At 39.5% G+C, this 18,205-nt stretch overlaps 1 protein-coding gene across 2 annotated transcripts in view; it reads right to left on the bottom strand.

The window, feature by feature from the left end:
- Positions 1-18,205, bottom strand: part of THADA (THADA armadillo repeat containing) — a 458,536-nt gene that overhangs the window by 378,442 nt on the left and 61,889 nt on the right. For both annotated transcript variants that reach the window (XM_043990158.1, XM_043990159.1), the window contains exon 22: positions 6,164-6,273. In XM_043990158.1, the coding sequence (XP_043846093.1) occupies positions 6,164-6,273 (110 nt within the window). The remainder of the gene's footprint in view (positions 1-6,163; positions 6,274-18,205) is intronic.

Here is an 18,205-nt window from a genome sequence, read left to right as displayed (position 1 = left end):
GAACTGAGAAGACTGAAGACTGTGATACAGACAAGTCACCGGGTAGGAACACACACAACAAAAAAGTTTGTAATTTATACATGTTCTTGTTGTTGCTGTTCACTTGGTTTTCAGTAGTGTCTGACTCTTCGTGACCCTATTTGGGGTTTTGTTGGCAAAGATACTGAAGTGGTTTGCCATTTCCTTGTCCAGTTCATTTGACAGATGAGAAAACTGAAGCAAACAGGGTTAAGTGACTTGACCAAGGTCACAGAGCTAGGAAGTGTCTGAGGTGAGATTTGAACTCAGGAAGAGGAGACTTCCTGACTCCAGGCCCCTCACTCTATCCACTGTGCCACCTAGCTACCCTTTAAGCTTCTCTCAGTCCTTTTAATTCCAATCAAAAATTGAAATATAAAGGGGATTCTTTGTGTGTGTGTGTGTGTGTGTGTGTGTGTGTGTGTGGTGAGGCAGTAAGGGTTAAGTGACTTGCCCAGGGTCACACAGCTAGTGTCAAGTGTCTGAGACTGGATTTGAACTCAGGTCCACCTGAATCCAGGGTCAGTGCTTTATCCACTGTGCCACCTAGCTGCCCTTAGGGGATTCTTAAAATAAAAGTACAAAATGCTAAATGCACTGCAAACTGTAACATCTCTTATATGGACATGTGCTTGGCAAAAAGAAATAAGGTTAAAGGTTTGAGCAAGACGTGGTTGTCTTTCTTTTAGAATGGATGGTCATTTTTGAGCTTTATTTTTCAGTTCTAATATTAGACTTCATACTCTTTTCTCATCTAACTTCATACATCTCTTCAGAGAGTCTTTTCATCCTCAGTAAGGTGGAGAAAGTGATTTCTGCATTAATCTATTTCAGTTTGCAAAAGCTGAGGTTCAAGTCATGCGAATTCTTCCTGCAAGATTTAAATGGTAGTAGTTATGACTACCTAATGTTTATTGGGATCCTGGCATTACTTCTGTTAAACCACCATACTAATTTGGGGACCCCAAGAGTTGATCAGTATTGGTCTTCTAAGATAGAAAATCTGCTATATGCCACCGGTTAATTTCTTCTAAGCAAGGTTACAAAAATGGTTTTCCTGACTTCAAAAAACTATCTGCTACTTGCCTGACAGGTTACATTACATTTCTTTTTTTTTTTTTTTTTTTTTTTAGTGAGGCAATTGGGGTTAAGTGACTTGCCCAGGGTCACACAGCTAGTAAGTGTTAAGTGTCTGAGGCTGGATTTGAACTCAGGTACTCCTGAATCCAAGGCCAGTGCTCTATCCACTGCGCCACCTAGCTGCCCCCACATTACATTTCAGTAAGCATCAGGAAGATAGAATGAGTTCCACATGAAAGTGTAAATCATGGATTATCAAAATATATCAATAACAAGAAGCAAAAATCTATTGGATTATCTATTCCCACGACAACTCCCAGACTTGGTGCTGTGCTAAAAGTTACAATGCTATTACAAGTTTATTATTGGGCTTTTCAATCATTCGGTCAGTCAGTCAACAAGCATTTATTAAGAACTTACTATATTCCAGGGACTGTGCTAAATAATGGACATACAAAGAAAGGTAAAAATTAGCCCTGGTCCTTGAGGTGCTAACATTCTAGTGGTTGAGACAACACAGAAATAACTAAAGACACAGAAAACATACACAGAGTAGATCAAGGTAACCTGAAAAGGGATGGCATTAGTAGCTAGGGAACTATGAAAGGTCTGCGCAAAATAGGATTTAAGCTGAGCCTTGAAGAAACCAGGGAAACTAAAGGATGGAGGGAAAAGAGCAGAACATCCCAGGGATGAATTAACTCCAAGTAGAGAGGACACAGAGGAGGAGTTTGGTGTAAGAAGACTGGGAAGATAAGAAGGGTTTAGGTTATGAAGACCTATGCAGGGTAAAGTCACACAGGGGAAAAACAAAGCTAGCCTCCCCTTCTGATGTAAATCACAGGACCAGCTTTCATGGAGGAAAGAAGAGGGGTAGGGACTAGGGATGTCTTTAGTATAGACAACTCCCTCTGTACCTCCTCTGAAGTTTGTAGGCTTAGGGATGTACCAAGCCCACTGGAGGGAAGTGATCTACACAGGCTCACACCCAATTTAGCCAAAAGTAAGACCCGAACCCATTTCTTTTTTTTTTTTTTTTTGGTAAGGCAATTGGGGTTAAGTGACTTGCCCAGGGTCACCCAGCTAGTAAGTGTCAAGTGTCTGAGGTCGGATTTGAACTCAGGTCCTCCTGAATCCATGGCCGGTGCTCTATCCACTCTGAACCCATTTCTTGACAGCTTCAAGACCAGCTCTCTATCCACTATGCCATGCTGACTCACTTCATGGGAAAAGTAAGGATGATGATGACAAAAAAGGAGAAGGTGCCCTAGAGTCTAACCAGCTGGGAATAGACAAGCAGACATAAACTTCATGATGAAATTTATCTATGAAACTATCATCACCCTGTCTTTCTAAGGGGCAGAGGTAAGCAGTGCCTGGTATATATATGGAACTTAATAAATGTCTGCGGAGTTGAAGGAAATATAGTAAAAGGCACTGTTGTTGATTAATACTGGCAACTACAGAATCCCAATTAAATGCCGACCCATGGGCAGTTCAAAGCATTTTCAGTTTTGGATTTTTTTTTTCATCCTTTAAAATGATGGCTTTTAAGAATGAAAATAGGGACTGTATCCTTTCTTTCTCTTTATTATTATTTTTTTTTTGTGGGGCAATGGGGGTTAAGTGATTTGCCCAGGATCACACAGCTAGTAAGTGTCAAGTGTCTGAGGATGGATTTGAACTCAGGTCCTCCAGTACTTTATCCACTGTACCACCTAGACGCCCCAACTGTTTTCTTTCTAACAAGAAAGCACTCCATGATTAAAAAAAAAAAATGGATTCTTCAATTGCCTTTTTTGACATGAAGTCAAAATTTTGCTTTTTCATGTATGGTTTTCACAATATCCCTGATGAAGATGCCTCCTATTTCTATTTGTTCTTTGCTGATTGTTTAATTGTGAAGTCAGTTTATATTTGAAGACATTCTGAATAATCCTATTAAAAACCAATTCAAACAAATGCTGTTCATGTTTAACTCTTGGGTGATTTACCCATTAATCTCTTTAAGTGTTTCCTCCTTAACACAGCTGTAGTTCAAGAAAAGGCCAGCAACTGGCCTCAATTTCAGCGGATTTTCATGATCTCTTACGATTTCTTTTTGCAAACTTCTTTTTTTTTTTTTTAAAGATCTGTACATAAACAATTTTCTCATAGCTTAGGAGGCTTGTAAAAGGCTATCAAAGGGAAACCAATAGCAACAAATTTTCTTTTAAAAATGAAAACTAAACAAAAGAAAGCCACACACACACTGGAAAGATGTTCTCTGCTAAACATTCTGGTCAGCAGGTTTGAAACGTCTCCAAGGAAATCAAGACCCACTTAGTGCAGACGCAGCAGTCAAGAACTAATAACATATTGGTCAAAAATAGTCAAGGAGCAGTCTGAGGTCCTCTGAGTGGCCGCTCTAAGGAAAGGTCTGGGAAACCTGGGATGCATTCTCTTTCCCTATATCCATGCCACTGTCCATCCAAGGCTCTTCCAACTCCACCATGCAACTAAAGCCACTGGTGTTCCCCCAGGCTCAGTGCGTGTCTTGTTGTCTTACTCTTTCTGAGTCTGCTTGCTCATCTTTTTCATGAGGGCCGGAATGGATCACTTCTAAGATTTCTTCTGACCCTACACCTATAACACTATGCTCTCTCCTTCAGAGAAGTCATCCTGTCTTGGCTTCACCTCTAACTTTCAAGATGATGACTCCCAAAGCCGTAAATCCAATTCCAATCTCCAACTGGTGATTATACATTTCCATTCAAATGCACAGCCATCACCACTAACAAAATATGCCCCAAACTAAATTCATCCTCCCTCCAACTTCCTAGTCTCTGTTAAGGGTGCGAATATTCTCCCAGTCAGATAGGCCTGAAAACTGGAGTCATATGTCAGACACTTGACACTTACTAGCTGTGTGACCCTGGGCAAGTCACTTAACCCTCATTGCCCTATCAAAAAAAAAAAAAAAAGGTTAATGGTTGTTGCCTGTGGGTTTGGTTTGTTGTTGTTGTTGTTTGTTTCCTAGATTGTAAGCCAATGGCATGAGCATAATGCTTTTTACACAATCTGTTCCTTTCCATTGTTGCTGAAATGATTAAAAAGTATTATAGCTATCATCCCTAACTCTAGTCTCTCTCATTTCTAATTAGTTAATTAAATGTCCATTTATTAAGTATGGGATATTTGTAAAGATACTATATTAGACATAGGGAGGTCAAAGGAGTGCTAAAAAGATAATTATATTTTCATCATATAATTCCCCTGCTCAAAAGCCTTCAATGGCTCCCTGTTCCCTACTATGTCAGGTCTAAACTAAGCTGTCTGACTTTAGAGGTCTTATCTACCACAACTCCCTAATTTTACAATGTCATTATCGTCAAGCAATCTTCATTACCCTCCCAAGAACAAATTCTACCTCCCTGCCTTTGTTTATATTGTTACTCTATCACAGAATGCCCTCTCTTCCTCCCTTGACTTACTCAAAGGCTAGACATCTTTCAAGGAATAGTCAAATTTTCAGCTCTTCCAGGAACCCATCCCTGGTCACACCAGCCCTCACTGCTGCCTTCCTCCCCTAACTCCTGTGGTACACTAGCTTCTACCACATAATTCAGCATGTAATAAGTCATTTTATATGGTTTGTTCTTGCTTCACTGTATTAAGTTCTGAATCCCTGGCTAATTAATGTCTTATACTTCTCAGCATCTCTAACATACAGCACAATCCTGACGGTGAGTAGATGCTACTATCCTTGCTGAGGGATTGATGCATACAGGAGAGGGACTCTGATAGCATATATCAAGCACCTGCTATTTGCCAGGCGCTGTGCTAAATAGTTCACAAGAATTATCTCATTAGATCCTCATTAACACACACCCTGCTCCACCCCAAGAAATAAATGCGATCACTATCCTCATTTTACAGTAGAGGAAACTGAGGAAGAGGTGAAATGATTTGTCTAAAGTCATACGGTGCCAGAGGATGAATTTGAACTCAGGTCTTCCTGATCTGAGAGCCACTGTTCTATCCAATGTACCACCTAGCTGTCTCTACAGTGCAGCATCATTACAGGTGTGTAATGATGGAAAACAAGCCACAGCTTTATTGAAAAAAATGTTGAAATATCTTCAAGAATCAGCCATTTAATGGCAAGTGTATTTTATTTAATAAATTACCATTTAGAAAACATTCTGTGCTACCATAACAGCTAATATATTTTGCAAATGTTTTTACCAGGAGTGTGAAAAATGTTTAGAAAATGTTCATGGGGTAGTTGTCTTAACAGCCCAAAATAAAATGTTTGCTAAGGCCACAATACTGGCAAAAATCTGCTTCATTTCAAAAGGTTTCCAGGCAATGGAAATGTTTTCCTGGAAAATACTACCTTTTATTTGGAAAACACTTGCCAGCGAACGCTTAGTCATTAAGTAATTTAAGGTTTCCTCCACCAGATTTGGAGGAAAGGTGCTATATGAATGAAAAAAAAAAGAATGTCATTAAAGTAGAATGTCAAAAACATGTACCTTTTTAACAAAATATATTAAGCTTACCTAAGTATTTTTCCAGTCAGAGGAAAAAAAATATTATTCAACCTACTTACTGCTCATTTAAAGATTCCTAGAGAATAAACTCCTGAAGGTAAACTTACTAAATTGTGAAGTGTTTCTTTGACTATAATGGACACACACACATGTCCACACGCCCACACACAAACATGCACATGCCTAGCAATGCTTTATTCCAAATACTGAGTAATTTTCAAACAGACCAAACATTCAGTTCATTCACTGAAAAAAAAAATAGTAATTTGGGAGCAATTTTTAGCAAAATAGTCACATTTACTTTAAATCCACTTTCAAGGATAGTACTGCCAGGTTTGGACATTTCAATCAAACATCTGCAGCAGACCATACGATAAGACGTAAGAAAACTATTTCTTCTAGAGGTTTTTTAGCCAACTAACCTGTGTTCTTACAGATAATAGAATGCATAGTTATAAGCTCTTTCTTCATATGGTTTGCATATTAATGCTATAAAATGTATACAAAAGGAACATTTGTTTTGTTTTTACCTGCTCAGGACTTGAGTTAGCTTTACAAAGCCAGTATAAGCTAATTCAAATGCTCCTCTGTGTCTGGATTGTAAAAGATGCTGTTTAAAGTAGTCTCCTATATTCTTTACCTAAAAAAAAAAAAAATACATACTTCATTTGTGTGCATGTATTTACAAGTTCATTTATATCCACTATGCACAGTATAATAGAACAAAACCCCCAGATATCAATACATTTTACCAAAACCATCCCCAATGGGCCAACTGTCATACTAGATCATACAACACAACCATAAGGAGATATTACACCAAGATGACCATGCTCAGAAACCAAAGGTATAAGTAACAGAATTAATTTCTAGAGAAGTAGAGGAATTCTAACTAAAACGCAATCATGTAAAGCTGCAGTTCTTTCTTTTTTTTTTTTTGCAGGGCTATGGGGGGTTAAGCGACTTGCCCAGGGTCACACAGCCAGTAAGGGTCAAGTGTCTGAGGCCGGATTTGAACTCAGGTACTCCTGAATCCAGGGCCAGTGCTTTATCTACTGCGCCACCTAGCTGCCCCCAAAGCTGCAGTTCTTAATCTAATGTCCAGGATAGATTGGAAGGGGTCCAGAAACTTAAAAAAATATTCTGACAACTTCATTTCAATACAATTGATTTCCTTTGTAAGTTTATGTATTTTATTTTATGCACTTAACAACATGGTTCTGATAAGAAGCCATAGGTTTCATCACCAGACTGCTGTCACCAAAGGGGTCCAATTATGCCAAAAAGGTAAAGAAACCTTGGTTTCAAGAATAATGACCAAAGAAAACTGGCTTCAATTTATCAGTCCCCTGAATAACCAAGGATCACTAGATTTACTAGACTGCCTTTTGATCAATATCCTACAAGCCAGCTTGTCTGTACATATAGGTAAGACCAGAAGGACTACTATAGTTTTCAAGTTAAACAAACTATTTGATTTATAACTATTAAAATTCAGTCCAGGGGTACAATTTAAGGTTATTAAAGTTGGTCTGTCTTGCATGAACTGATGAGTGAGATGGGCAGAACCAGGAAAACATTGTACACAGTATCCACAACACTGTGTGTTGATCAACTGTGACAGACTTGGTTCTTCTCAACAATACAATAGTCCAAGATAGTTCCAAAGGATTCATGACGGAAAATGCTCTCCAAATCCAGGAAAAAAAAAAAAAAGAACTGTTGAATCTGGATGCAGATCGAACCATACTATTTCTATCGTTTTTGTTGTTGTTGTTTGAGGTTTTTCCTTTTTGCTCTGATTCTTCTCTCATTACATGACTAATGCAGAAATATGTTTAATGTGATTGTACATATATAACCTATATCAGATTACTTGCTGTCTTGGGGAGGGGGGGAGGGAGGGGACGGATAGAGAAAAATTTGAAACTAGAAATCTTATGAAAACAAATGTTGAAAATTATCTCTAAATGTAACTGGAAAATAATAAAATATTTATATGGGGAAAAAAAAGAAAGCCATACTTCTGGCAACTTAAAAAAAAAAAGTTGGTTTGTGTTAACTTTAAAAAATCTGTAATAGGCAGACAAGGTCAGCTTTTCCTCTTCTCTCTGCCTCCCACCTACTCCAGGGGAGGGAGGGGAGGGCAAGATTGGCAATGACACCAGACTAAATAATGATTTTATTTTTTAAAGCCCATGGGAAAATATAGTGACTTCTTCAACTCTAGAAATCCATAAAAAATTATCCAGAAGCCCATGAGTAAATAAGAGGGTAGCCTTCGTGCCAAAAAAATATGTAGCTGATATGGTTCTATATCTAGAAATGTCCAGAGTGGAGGGCTCCAAGGGAGAGCACCAAGATGGTTGGAATCACTCAGTGTGGACCTTAGAAGGGACCAGAAACAACAATGACCAATGGAGGATACCCCAGACCCATCTTTCCTGAGATGTCAAAAAGGGTGAAGATCCTACTCAATGAACCTCGAAGATCCAGAAGGGGCCTAACTAAGGGAGGAGAAAGTTAGTTTAGGACCCTAGGTGACTCAAGCTAAGACCAAGCAGGGATGACCATGCCATACAAAAGCTAGGTAGGTGGTAGAATCGGGCCCCAGCACAAAGCCCCAATTCAGGAACTGAGGTAGGAGAGAAGGACAAGCAGAAGAAGATAGAGACACAATAAAGAATTATAATAAATCTAAAAATGTCCAAAAAATACAATGTAGAAGAGAATAACTCCATAATAACTGCAAGCAGATGCTCTTTTTGTGGTGGCAAGGAATTGGAAATTGAGGGGCTGTCAATCAATTGGGGAATGGCTGAACAAGTTGTGGTATATGAATGTAATGGAATTCTACTGTACTGTAAGAAACAATGAGCAGGAGGAGTTCAGAGAAACCTGGAAGGACTTGCATGAACTGATGATGAATGAGATGAGCAGAACCAGAAGAACATTGTACACAGTATCATCAACATTATGTGTTGATCCACTGTGATAGACTTGATTCTTCTCAGCAATACAATGGTACGAGATAGTTCCAAAGGACTCATGATGGAAAATGCTCTTCAAATCCAGAAAAAACAACTGTGGAATATGGATGCAGATTGAACCATACTATTTCTTTTGTTTTTGGTGCTGTTGTTTTTCTTTTTTGAGGTTTTTCCTTTTTGCTCTGATTCTTCTCTTATAACATGACTAATGCAGAAATATGTTTAATGTTATTGTACACATATAACCTATATCAGATTACTTGCTGTCATGGCGGGGGGAGAGGGAGGGGAAAAATTTTGAAACTAGAAATCTTATAAAAACAAATGTTAAAAATTTTCTCTACATGTAACTGGAAAATAATAAAATACTTTTATAATAAAAAAATAACTACAAGCAAAGACTCACAGGAAAAATTAATTTTCCACTAGAAGAAATGATAAAAAGTGAAATAAAAACCTTTGAGGAAAGAATTGAAAGGAAAATAAACTTAGAAGAGAAAGTGATAAATCTTACACAAGGAATGGACTCCCTGAAAATCAGAAGAGACCAAATACAAATCAATGACTCCATTAAACAGAAAGAAACATTACAACAAAAACAAAGGTGGGGGGAAAAAAAACAGAAGAAAATGTAAAGTATCTACTATTAAAAAAAAAACAACTGATCTGGAATACAGGTCAAGAAGAGATCATTTAAGAATTACCGGGTTCCTCTAAAATCATAACTTCTTTTAAAGTGTAAACACTGTATTTCAAGAAATCATAAATTAACACTGTCCAGATCTATTAAAACCAGAAAACAAAGTAAAAATAGAAAGAATTCACAGATGATCTGCTGAAAGAAACCAGAGAATAAAAGTCTCAGGAATGCCATAGTCAAAATCCAGTTTCCTAAAAAAAAAAAAATACTCCAAGGAGCCAGAAGGAAAGTGTTTGGGTACCAAAGAACCACAGTCAGGATCACACAAGACCTGGCAGCCTCTACTATAAATGAGAGAAGAGCTTTGAGTATAATATTCCAAAAAACAAAATATATAGGCTTACAACCAAGAATAACTTACCCTACAAGGCCAAGCATAATTCTACAAGGGAAAAAGTGAATCTTTAAAAGAACAGAGAACTTTCAAGAATTTTCAGTGAAAAGACCAGAGTTGAGTAGGAGTTTTGAAATGCAAAGTCAAGAAAAACCTAGAAAGGCAAATTTATTTAAACAAATGTAAGGGGCTATATGATGATGAAGGGCTAACATTCTAATGTGGGGGGGGGGGATCCCTCCATTACCTTAATGTCTTGAGGAACTGTAAAGAATTGTTATTTGAGTTTTATGCCTCGGAGCGCATTGGCCTGGGGCTCCAAACCGCATGGTGCTCCACCCACTGGTTGTAGCCATTGCCAGGGCTCTGGAACCCCATGTCATCACCACTCGCCAACGCCTACATGGGCCTGGCAAAATTATAACGATTGGAAGCCTAGTGAGGGCAGTCATGTGACTGTCAGAGCGGCCATCCCATTGGCTGGGGCTATGTGGGGTTTTTCTGGGATTGGGGGAGGAGAATTGGGCATTCTAGGGGGAAGCTGGAAAGCAACAGGCATTCTGCTGCATATTTTCAGCTGATTCCTGGGCAGTGGTATTTTTTCAGGTATTATAATTTCCCTTTCCCCATTTTATTTCCTTTCCCTTGATCCTACTGATCCTGTTTATGTTGTTTTTTTTTTTTTAAGATCGTTCTTGTTTAAAAAAATCTTGTTCTGTTTTAAGGGAGGCTGCCGGTCTCCTTCCTTGCCCAATATTGCGGCGAGCTGCTTAGCTAGCACTCCCCAATTAAAAATTGGTCCCCACAGAACTAAAATAAGAAAAACAGGAATGAATTGGTTCTGTTCTGAGGGTTTTAAGAAGGGAAAGAAAAGGTAATATAAAAGGAATACACTATTCTACAAAAGAGGAAGAAAGGGGTAGATTGAACTATTTCTCAAAATTGGAGTAAAAGAGAAAAAGAAAACAAAGAGGAAGGTGTAGAAGGAGTGGGCATCAGGAAAACCTCACTAGAAGGCAGTCAGGTGGCACAGTGGATAAAGTACCAGCCCTGGATTCAGGAAGACCTGCATTCAAATCCAGCCTCAGACAGTTGACACTTACTAGCTATATGACTCTGGGCATGTCACTTAACGCTCATTGCCCCGCAAACAAAACAAAACAAAACAGAAAAAAATCTCACTGGACAAGGGTTGAACAGACACACACGCACACACACGCACACACACACACACACAAGAGTTTGATGTAAAAATACATCAGACTCAACAGTTAGGGATAAGAAGAAGGCAGGTTAAGAAGGATGATAATACCATGGAGGGGATACATATAAGTAAAACAAACTTCCTGATTCCAAAGTAGGTACTAAAGGGGAAAGATAAAAAGGAAAGGAAAGAGCTAGAAACTAAGAGGGTTCCCATCCATTAGGAACTTGCTGAATTAAGTGCATTACACCTGTGTAATGGAATATCATTGTACCACAAGAGAAAAGACATGATTTCAGAGAATCTTGGGAATTAGGAACTAGTACAGAATAAAATCAGCAGAACTAGGAGAACAAGTAATACAGTAACACAATAAGCAATATAACAACATTCTAAAGAAAAACTTATGAACTCTCATTAAAGAGAAATGACCACCCAAGCCTACAAAGGACCTAAGAGGAAGCACTTTTACCTGCCTCCTAAAAAAGAGGTGATGAATTCTAAAAGCAGAATGAGGGGGCAGCTAGGTGGCACGGTGGATAAAGCACCAGCCCTGGATTCAGGAAGACCTGAGTTCAAATCCGGCCTCAGACACTTGACACTTACTAGCTGTGTGACCCTGGGCAAATCACTTAACCCTCGCGCAAAAAAAAAAAAAATGGCAGAAAGAGTTAGACATTCATGGATATGGATTTTGTGTGTATTTATTTTGCTTGACTATACTTACTAATTTCCTGGGTTTGTTTTTTATTAGGGATTGGAGTTTGGGGGGGGGGAGGGGGAGAAGATCACATCAACCACAAATCCAGTTAAGTAAACAATTCATGTAACTTGAAAAATAAGATGAGAAAATAGAGACTTTAACAAGGCAGCATAGAATGCCAGACTAGCTAGATATCTTGACTACAGCAGTGACTGAAGCTCTATCCTTTCAGAAAAGACATTTCTAAAGACCTGATAATGTTTGGAGTTTGTAATAAAGAGACAGAATTTCTCTTCTGTAGCCACAGTCAGAACAGAATAAATGAGATAAATGCACATGGATCCTGTCATTTCATCCCAAATTGGGGAACTTGAAAAACTATTTTGCTCCCTCTCCAATTACACAACTGAATCCTCTTTACATTCAGCTCCAACAGTAACACAAAAACTTTGGAATACCAAATCCTACTAGGAGGAGGAGGGAAGAGAAAAATCAAATTTTCTGATTCTAATGTGACTACTACCTTAAAAAAAAAACTAATAAACAAATGAAAAAACAAACCCATAGATATACACTATTTTTAAAATTTTCTAAGAAGGTATTTCAAGATACAGAAAACGAAAACAGGAAATCGTAACGAAGGGGTCCTCTGACTCCCTTAGTTAACAAGAGTAACATTTTCAAAAACAAGACAGGTGTCAAAATATGCTCTAGAGAGAATGGGTTCAATGCTAAATGATTTTATTAATAAACCAAGATAGGTCCTTTGAATGTGACTTTAGAAATGCCCCATGTGCTAACTCCATTAGAAGATATCAGATTTTTATTGGAAATTGAGGGGATGTCCATCAGTTGGAGAATGGCTAAACAAGTTGTGGTATATGAATGTCATGGAATACTATTGCGTTGTAAGAAACAATGAGCAGGCAGATTTCAGAGAAACCTGGAAGGACTTACATGAACTGATGCTGAGTGAGATGAGCAGAACCTGGAGAACACTGTATACAATATCAACAACATTGTGTGATGATTAAATGCAATAGACTTAACTCTTCTCAGCAATACAATGGTCCAAGATAATTCCAAAGGACTCATGATGGAAAATGCTCTCCAAATCCAGAAAAAAGAACTATGGAATCTAGATGCAGATTGAACCATAATGTTTCTACTTTTTTTTTGTTTTGTTTTCTTTTTTCTTTTTTGAGGTTTTTACCTTGTGTTCTTATTTTTCTTTCACAACATGACTAATGCAGAAATGTTTCATGTGATTATACATATATAACCTATATCAAATTGCTTGCTGTCTTGAGATGGGGTGAGTGAAGGGAGGGAGAAAAATTTGGAACTAGAAATCTTACAAAAGCAAACGCTGAAAACTATCTCTACATGTAACTAGAAAATAATAAAATACTTTTATGATAAAAAGATAGATTTTAAAAAACATTTTAACTAATTATTTATTTTTAGCATTCTTTTCTTTTTAAATTTTGAGTTCCAAATTCTCTCCCTTACTCCCACACCTTCCCAGACCCATGGAGAAGGCAAGCAACATATCAGTTATACAGGTAAAATCACAAAAAGCATATTTCCATATTAGGCATATTTCAGGGAGAAAGCAAGAAAAATAAAGAAAATGAGAAAATTATGCTTCAATTTGCACTTAAGAGTTCTTCAGTTCTCTCTCTAGAGCTGAATAGGATTTTTTCATCATGAGTCTTGGATCACTGTATCGGTCAGAGTAGCTAAGTCTTTCGCTGTTGATCATCATTACAACATTGCTGTTACTGTACACAATGATCTCCTTGTTGTTCTCACTTCACTTTGCATCAGTTCATATAGGTCTTGACATGTTTTTCTGATACCACCCCCTCCATCATTTGCCATGGCACAATTGTATTCCATCATAATCATATGCCACAATTTCTTGAGCCATTGCCCTCAATTCTGAATTCTTTACCACCAAAAAAGGACGAATATAAATATTTTGTACATATGAGTCATTTTGCTTTGATCTCTTTCAGATACAGACCTAATAGTGGTATTGCTAGGTCAAAGGACATGTACAGTTTTATGGCCCTTTGAGTCTAGATCCAAATTGTTCTTTAGAATGGTTGGACCAGTTCATTACTCCACCACCAGTTCATTTAAGTACCTATTTTTCCCTTATGCCCTCCAGCATTTGTCATTTCTGAGATCAACTTTTCAATGGTATCTGTTATTCTCAATGACTTTGAAGGAGGTCTAAATCAAACAGCACAAAATAAAAATGTCCAATCTCCTCATAGATTTGCCATGTGATTCAATTATCCAGCATGTGCATGTTCTCAAACACTGGCTGGAAAACAGAAAGTCAGCTAATAGAGGAAAACAATTTCAGATTAAGCCTATCCCTAAGAGGCTTGGGCATGGCTGGAGAGAAGGGGAAAGGGGGAGAGAAAAAGAAACAGAGAAGAGACAGAAAATGAGGAGGAGAGAGTGAGAGGAAGAGAGAGAAGTGAAAGGAGAGGGAAAGGAAGAGGGAGAAGGAGACAAGAGACAGAAATAGAGGGTGTATGTATAGGCTGGAAAGAGGTGGTTCTTTCTAGGCTTTACCTAAGACCTGAGTCACCAGGAGCCAGAGTTGTTCTAAAGCGAGAGTAAGATACAGAAAGTTTTTACTGATTACAATTATATACTCAATAATGACTTTGCAGCCCATCCCACTGATGGGCAGTTAGATGACAGTGGATAAAGCACTGGCTCTGAAAGTCAGGAAGACCTGAATTCAAATTAGCCTCACACACTCACTAGGTATGTGACACTGGGTGAGTCATTTAACCTCTGTCTGACTCAGTTTTCTCAAAGGTAAAATGGAGATAATAACAGCAACTACCTCCTAGAGTTGTTATGAGTATTAAATGAGATAATATTTGTAAAGCACTTAGCACAGGGACTGGCACATATAGTACTATATAAATGCTTATTCTTTGCCCCTCCTTGTAGCACCTGAGCCCATCAATGAATCAATAAGGATTTCTAGAACATCCTGTTACATGAAGTGTGAGGTCCATAGGCCTGGTACATTGTACATATTTTCAGACTTTTTTGATGTACTCATCAGTTTTGCTGATTTTCTTCCTCCCTTTAAAGAAACATCATTTGTTATATGGGATGGGGATTATTATATGGGATAGCTCTCTGGGATGGGGAGGAGAAGGGAGAGATACTAGGGGAAATTTTGGTAATACAAAAAATATATATTAATAAAAATCTGCTTTGAAACAACCATCCTATGTGCCCAGCTAATGTGCTCATGTGCTGGGGAGGAATACAAGGGAAGTACAAAAGTAGGTCCCTGGCCTCAAGAAGCTTTCAGTCTATGTAAGGAATCAAAACGAACAGACATTTAACAAGCCAAGAATAACTAAAATGATCCTCTGTATTGTATAGAGAGGCACAGAATCTAGGACTAGGAGGGTGGCGTTCTCCTGGATTCTGTCCTAGTCGGACACTGTCTGCTGTACTACGTTTGGTTTGAGGCACCCCCCCCCCTTATTAAGAAGGCTGTTAATAGGGGCAGCTAGATGATGCAGTGGATAGAGCACCGGCCCTGGAGTCAGGAGTGAGTACCTGAGTTCAAATCCGGCCTCAGACACTTAACACATACTAGCTGTGTGACCCTGGGCAAGTCACTTAACCCCAATTGCCTCACTAAAAAAAAAAAAAGAAGAAGAAGAAGAAGGCTGTTAATAAACTAGCCAGAGCACAGAGGAAAGTGACGAGGACCCTGATAGGTCTTCCAATGATAATCCGTGAGGATCTCCCAAAGGAAATGGGAAAAAGGAAAGCTGAAGGGATCTCAGAATAAGGAAGAGGCCTGGCCGTCTGCTTGGGCCCTGACAACAGAAACAGGAGCAGTGGGCGCAAGATCCAGGGAGACAGATTGAGGTTGAATGCAAGGACATACTCCCTAAAAACTAGAACTCGCCAAACGTTCAGTGGGTACCACCCTCATCACAAGGTCAGTGACCCCTGTCTGGCATACGACAAAGGATGCTTATCAAAGCTTGGATTAGAGGGTTGCTGGTAAGCCTTCAACAATGACGATTAAAATCATTCACATAAATGAGAAAGTGTTGTGTGCTCAAACAGCCACGGAGCGTTTTCTGGGGAAGGTGAGACTTCAATTAGGCCTTAAAGGATGAGGAGAATTTGGCCAAACTGAGGTGGGGGGTGGGGGGGGAGAGCACTCTAAAAAGAGGAAAGTGTGCCCCAGGGCCTCTGAGCAGGGCAGCCTACTACGGAAAGAAGGCTGTGAGGTGAGGAGGGGTGTAAAAGGATAGAGGAGCAGGGTGGGGCCAGAGTATGCCTTGCAGAGGAGTTCGGACCTGATGTGGTAGCCAATAAATAGCATGATTATTACATATATTTCTGTCTTGGTTCCCACTGCCAACTGTGAATACTTGGAAGGCAGACGCCGTGTTATGATCTACACTCACTATTTCCACAGCGCCCATCACAAAGTCATTCATGCTGTGGTGGCAGCAAAATAAATCTTTCCTGTGGGCCCAAAGTGCCTTTAAAAGTGCCTTTAAAAACCCAGAATCTGGAATGAAACCAAAGTCCTCTGAATTCCATCCCAGTGAGTCACAGAATCTCAGGCTTGGAAGCGACCTCAATGACCTCCTAGTCCAACCTGTATCTGGACAAGATTCCCCTCTGCCTGAACACATCCAGTGAGGGGGCCCCGCTATCCCCTGAAGAGGGTCCTTTCATTATTATTATTCTTCTTTCTTTCTTTTTTTTTTTTTTTGGTGAGACAATTGGAGTTAAGTGACTTGCCCAGAGTCACACAGCTAGTAAGTGTTAAGTGTATGTGGCCAGATTTGAACTCAGGTCCTTCTGAATCCAGGGCCAGTGCTCTATCCACTGTACCACCTAGCTGCCCGGTCCTTTCATTATTGACTAGTCTAATTAGCTAAGCACTACAAATATTATCTCATTTGATTGTCAACAATACTGGGTGGTAGTGCTATTCTGATCTCCATTTTATAGTTGAGGAAACTGAGGTATACAGAGGTTAAATGACCTACCCAGGGTCAAGGAATAAATGTCTATGGCAAGAGTTGAAGCAGTATTGCTGACTCCAGGCCCGGTACTTTAGCGTCTAGGCTGCCTTGCTGCCTAGGTGGGCTCAACATCATAGTCCAGTAGAAATGTCTTCTTGACTAGGAAAGATTGGTTGGACTGAAGAGTAGTATTTGGTGTCTGAGCGTTCACTTGGCAGAGTTCTGTGTATTGGAGAGTCACAAGGATCTCTGCTTGGCCCTGGGCTGTTTAACATTTTTATCCATGACTGGGATGAAGGCATAGATGAAATATGGGCAGCAAATCTTGGGCAGCAAGATGACCCAGTGGAGAGAGCCCCAAGCATAGAGTCAGGAAGACATGAACCTAATAGTTGGGGAGGGCTGAACAAGAATCCCCTCTACTATACAGACCACAAATGGTTATCTACCTTTTCTTCAAAGACCTTTGGGGAAGAGAACCCACTTCTTGCTGAAGTAAATATAGTCCATTCCACTTCTGAACAGTTCCAAGTGAGGACATTCTTCCTTATATCAAACTGAAATCTGCCACTTTTTAAATTTCCACCCACAGTTCCTAGTGCTACCCCCTGAAGCCAAACAGAACACCCTTCAGTTCATCATCCATCTCCAGTCCCTAAGCAGGACTGTCCCCTGAGGCTCTGTTCCAGACCCTCTCTTCTTATCTTCACTTTCCCTCTTGGTGATCTCATCCACTCACATAGGTTCAATTACCATCTATACCCAAATGACTCCTAAAGCTATGCATCCAGTCCTAATCACACCCCAGTCTTTCATCTCCAGATGCCCTAGACATTTCACTTGGTGTCCCATAAGTATCTCAAAAGCAACAGGTCCAAGCCCATCTTTCCTCTTCAAGATACCCCACCTCCAAATTTCATTATTTTCATAGGGGAGGGAGGGGGGCACTACTCTGATTTGATCAGTCAACTGGGTTTATAATATTAGCACCACCCCCAGCACCTGATAAAATACTTTACACATAGGCAGATTCTGTGTTAATCTGAAAGGAATATTACGTTAACTTAATGTGTTACCACCCTAGCTGGTGAAAGGAGAAAAGGAAGGGAGGAAGGAAAGAAGGGAGGGAGGGAGTGAGGGAAGGAGGGGGAAGAGAGAAAGAGAAAGAGAGGAAAAAAGAAAGTAAAGGAAAGAAGGAAGGGAACAAGGGAGGGAGACAGAGAGGAAGGGAGGAAAGGAGGAGGGAAGGGAGGGAAAAGGGAAAAATAGAAAGGGAGGAGAGAAAAAAGAAAGGAAGGAAAGAAAGAAGGGAGGAAAGGTGGAAGAAAAAAGGAGGGATGAAAGAAAAGACTAAAGGATGGGAGAGAAAGAGAAAGAAGGAAGGAAGGGAAGAAGGAAGGAAGAGGGGAGGAAGGGTAGGAAAAAAGAAAGGGAAGAGAGCAAAAATAAAGGAAGGAACTTGGAAGGAAAGAGAAAAAAGAAGGAAGAATGAAAGAAAAAAGACAAAAGGGAAGAAAGAAGGAAGGAAGGAAAAGAAAGAGAGAGAAAGGAGGGAAGGAGGAAGGGAGGGAGGGAGTGATGGAGTGAGCACTT

The sequence above is a fragment of the Dromiciops gliroides genome, chromosome 2, assembly GCF_019393635.1.
Source record: "Dromiciops gliroides isolate mDroGli1 chromosome 2, mDroGli1.pri, whole genome shotgun sequence".
NCBI lineage: Eukaryota > Metazoa > Chordata > Mammalia > Microbiotheria > Microbiotheriidae > Dromiciops > Dromiciops gliroides.
Note: the sequence above shows the minus strand (reverse complement) of the source record. Positions and strands in the feature narration are given on the sequence as shown.